The sequence below is a fragment of the Chlamydotis macqueenii genome, chromosome 3 (genome assembly GCF_036417535.1).
Source record: "Chlamydotis macqueenii isolate bChlMac1 chromosome 3, bChlMac1.mat, whole genome shotgun sequence".
In the NCBI taxonomy this organism is placed as follows: Eukaryota; Metazoa; Chordata; class Aves; order Otidiformes; family Otididae; genus Chlamydotis; species Chlamydotis macqueenii.
The window spans coordinates 97,062,516-97,065,628 of record NC_141558.1 but is presented as its reverse complement, the minus strand read 5'-3'; the positions used below and the strand labels follow the sequence as shown (position 1 = coordinate 97,065,628).

General features: G+C 53.6%; 1 protein-coding gene across 1 annotated transcript; it reads left to right on the top strand.

Moving 5' to 3' along the window:
• The first annotated feature begins 208 nt into the window (after positions 1 to 208).
• MAP10 (microtubule associated protein 10) lies at positions 209 to 2,806 on the top strand. The gene has a single exon (XM_010115609.2). It carries the CDS (start codon positions 209 to 211, stop codon positions 2,636 to 2,638), a length of 2,430 nt encoding a protein of 809 aa, XP_010113911.2. The 3' UTR covers positions 2,639 to 2,806.
• Positions 2,807 to 3,113: the final 307 nt, after the last annotated feature.

Here is a 3,113-nt window from a genome sequence, read left to right as displayed (position 1 = left end):
AACGCCCACCCGGCAGGCACTACAACTCCCAGGGTGCTTTGCGAAGGCGCGTTGCCGGGGGCGCAGGTGGCGGGGGAAACGACTCCCGGTGTAGGCCGAACGCCCTCCCCGCGGCGCCGGCGCCTCTCCTCTCGCGAGAGAGCCGGCGGCCTCGCCCGCAAACGCGCCTCCCCTCGCCACACTCCTTCGGGAGACGCTGGGAGCTGCCATGGCGGGGGCGGCGGGGGGCGCGGAAGGGCTGTTTGCACTGGAGGTGCTGGTGGAGGCGGTGCGGGTGGCGGCACCGGGCCCGGCCCTGCGCCCGGCTGTGGCGCTGCGCCTCCTGGATTTCCCCACCCTCCTGCTGCGCCCCGCCGCCGCGCCGCCCCTGCGGCCGGGCCGGGCCTTCCCCTTCGGCCGCGGCAAGCGCTGCCTCTTCCGCTGGCCCCGGGGCTCGCTCTGCGCCGCGCTCCGCCGGCGGCCGCTCCGCGCCCTGCTCCTGGCGCTGCCCGCCGGGCTCGCCCCGGGCCCCCCCAGCCTCCTCGGCAGCTGCAGCGTCTCCCTGGCTCCCGCTGCCGCCGAGCTGCTGCAGCGACCCGGGGCGCCAGCCTCCTGCGGCCGCCGCGGCCGTTTCCCGCTGCGGGACTCCGCGGGCCGCACCGTCGGGGAACTGGTCCTGGGCTACCGTCTTACCAGCCTGGAGGCTGCTGAGGAGCTGCCCCCGCCGAGCCCCGCCAGCCCCCGCGCTGCCACGCCGCCCCCCACCTCCCCTGAGCTGAGGAGGGCAAACAGCGAGGAGGAGGATGAGGAGCTGGAGGGCAACATCTTTTGCCCTCCCGTGCTCTATTACAGCCGCGAGCCTGCTGAGCCTCATCTGCCACCGACAGCAGTGGCTGCAGGGAAATGGGAGCGTGTTGAGGCCTGGAGACCGCAGGAGAAAGACACGGGCGAGAGTCCACCACGTCCCAGGGCTGGACCTTCATTGCTGCACCCCACCAGCCCTCAACAGCTCCACAACGCCCTGGGGCAGCTGCCACTGCTCAGTGCCTTGCTGGCAGAGCTGTCGGTGCTCACCCACAGCCCTGCGCCTGCTGCTGTCCACCCCCATCTGGCCTGGATCTACCAGGCCCCGGGGGGTGGTGGCATGGCCTCACGGCCCCCCAGCCCCAGCTGCTCCTCTGCTCTCAAGCCTGCAGAAGCACCTGTGGGGCCTAGTGGGAGCCGCAGAGATGCCAGCCCTCGATTTGAGAAAGGCCAACAAGAGGCCACCTCACCAGGGTCCTCTCAGGCTGGGAGAGGACCTAAGAAAGCTGTAGCCCAAGGAGAGACAGGCTCTGAGAGGAACTGGAAAACTAAGGAAAACAGACTTCCTAGAAGGAAATTGTTGTATGGGCTGACAAAGAGCCTGAAGCTACGGCTGCAGCAGACCAACCCTGATAAGGTGATAATTCATGAAAGGAGAGAGCAGTATAGAAAAAAGCAAATGGAGGTGCTGAAGGAAAGAAGCCCTTTATCCAAAACAAAGCTGCTCAGAAAAGCTGGAGAACAGGATGTGGTTTCTTACAGGCGTTGTAGCAAGGGAGGCAGTTCGAAGCAGAATAATAAGTTTGATAAAATTGTTGGGACTTCCTTACAAAACAGTGCCTTCCCAGAGTACATTTCCATGACAGGAGATGTGTCCCCTGACCTGCAGAAACAGGCTACTGAAAAATTATTGAGGAATGATGAAAATGAAAGCAAGGAACATCCATGCAAAGTAACTACAGCCCCCTTAGTGGATGAACCTGTATTAAAATCAGCTCACAAGCAAAAGTATGTGAAAGCCGAACTCCCAGCAGCTTTCCCATCGGATGCTAGTGCAAAGGAAAGCAATGAGGAAGAAATACACTTAATCCATCGTAAAACCACAGAGCACGATGATGTGTCTGTTGTTAGTGATCCCAAACCAAGCTCCAGCAGGAGTGTTGAAAACAACTCTGAATTCATATATTCTGATGACTTCGTTGCTAGTCCTGAGAACACCGTTTACTCAGAAGATCTCACCAGTGCTGAGTGTACGGGCAGAGACTCAGAAGCTTGTGACAGCAGTCCTGAACGCCTGTGGCTTGAAAGCCCAAAGCAAGGTTGGTCAGATACAGAGCCAGAATCCAGCAGGTCCAGAATTTCAAAGACAAGTCAAAGAGCTGAGAGTACTTCAGATCTTCTGCCAGTTCCTTCAGTTTCATCTCCAGTCCAGTCTTTGAAGAGAAACCGTAACTTAAAAAACAGCGAGCAAACTAGTAGTGAATCTGTTGATTCACTTCATGATGCTTCCATTCCAGCAGAGTTATTAGATGAAGAGGAGGAAGCCCAACAGATCAGTAAGGAAGAGAACAGGGGTGATCTGCATATTAAGCAAATATCTACACGGAGAAGCAAACAAGTTACCTCTGATAATGATCTGAATATAGGAAAGGGGCAGACCTCTGCAGGAAAAAGCCAGTCAGTAACTCAAGTTAGCTCTTACTTGCCATCTGACATGTGTGATCTTGAACTTGGTGTCCTGGAAAACTGTGTGTCGGACAAAGAGGATGATTTTTTTGGAAAACGATTTGTTCCTAATCAATACAAAGACATCAGTGAACTTGTAATAAACAAACTTCCGGGATACACAATGTAATTACAAGTTTTCACTGTCTGCATTAGGAGATGATATTTAAACTTTATAAGGCCTGTTACATTTAGCTGTAATATAAACACATTAATTTAAGACTTCTTCATGCACATTTAATACATTGGTGAATTTACTTAAGAGGTTTTTAAAATAAACTACTATTTGAATCTCTGATGAATGGCTCTGAAGTGGTACCTACAGTATGACTTCATGTCAGCATCTTAATACAAAAGTAATCCAAACAGCACAAGAAATGTAACTTATTGCAAAAGCAGAAATGAAGACAGAAGCAGCAAATGCAGTCAATACCCACAAAATTTGTCCAAGGTAGAGGTAGTAACATACTACAGGAACAGCCAAGTGCAAAATAATGTTCCTAACTGAGTAATTTTTTGTCCCTCATTAAAATATCTGTAATCTGTATAATGTATTTGTTTCACTGTTCTATCACTAAATACAGTGAGTAGAACTAGATGAGCTC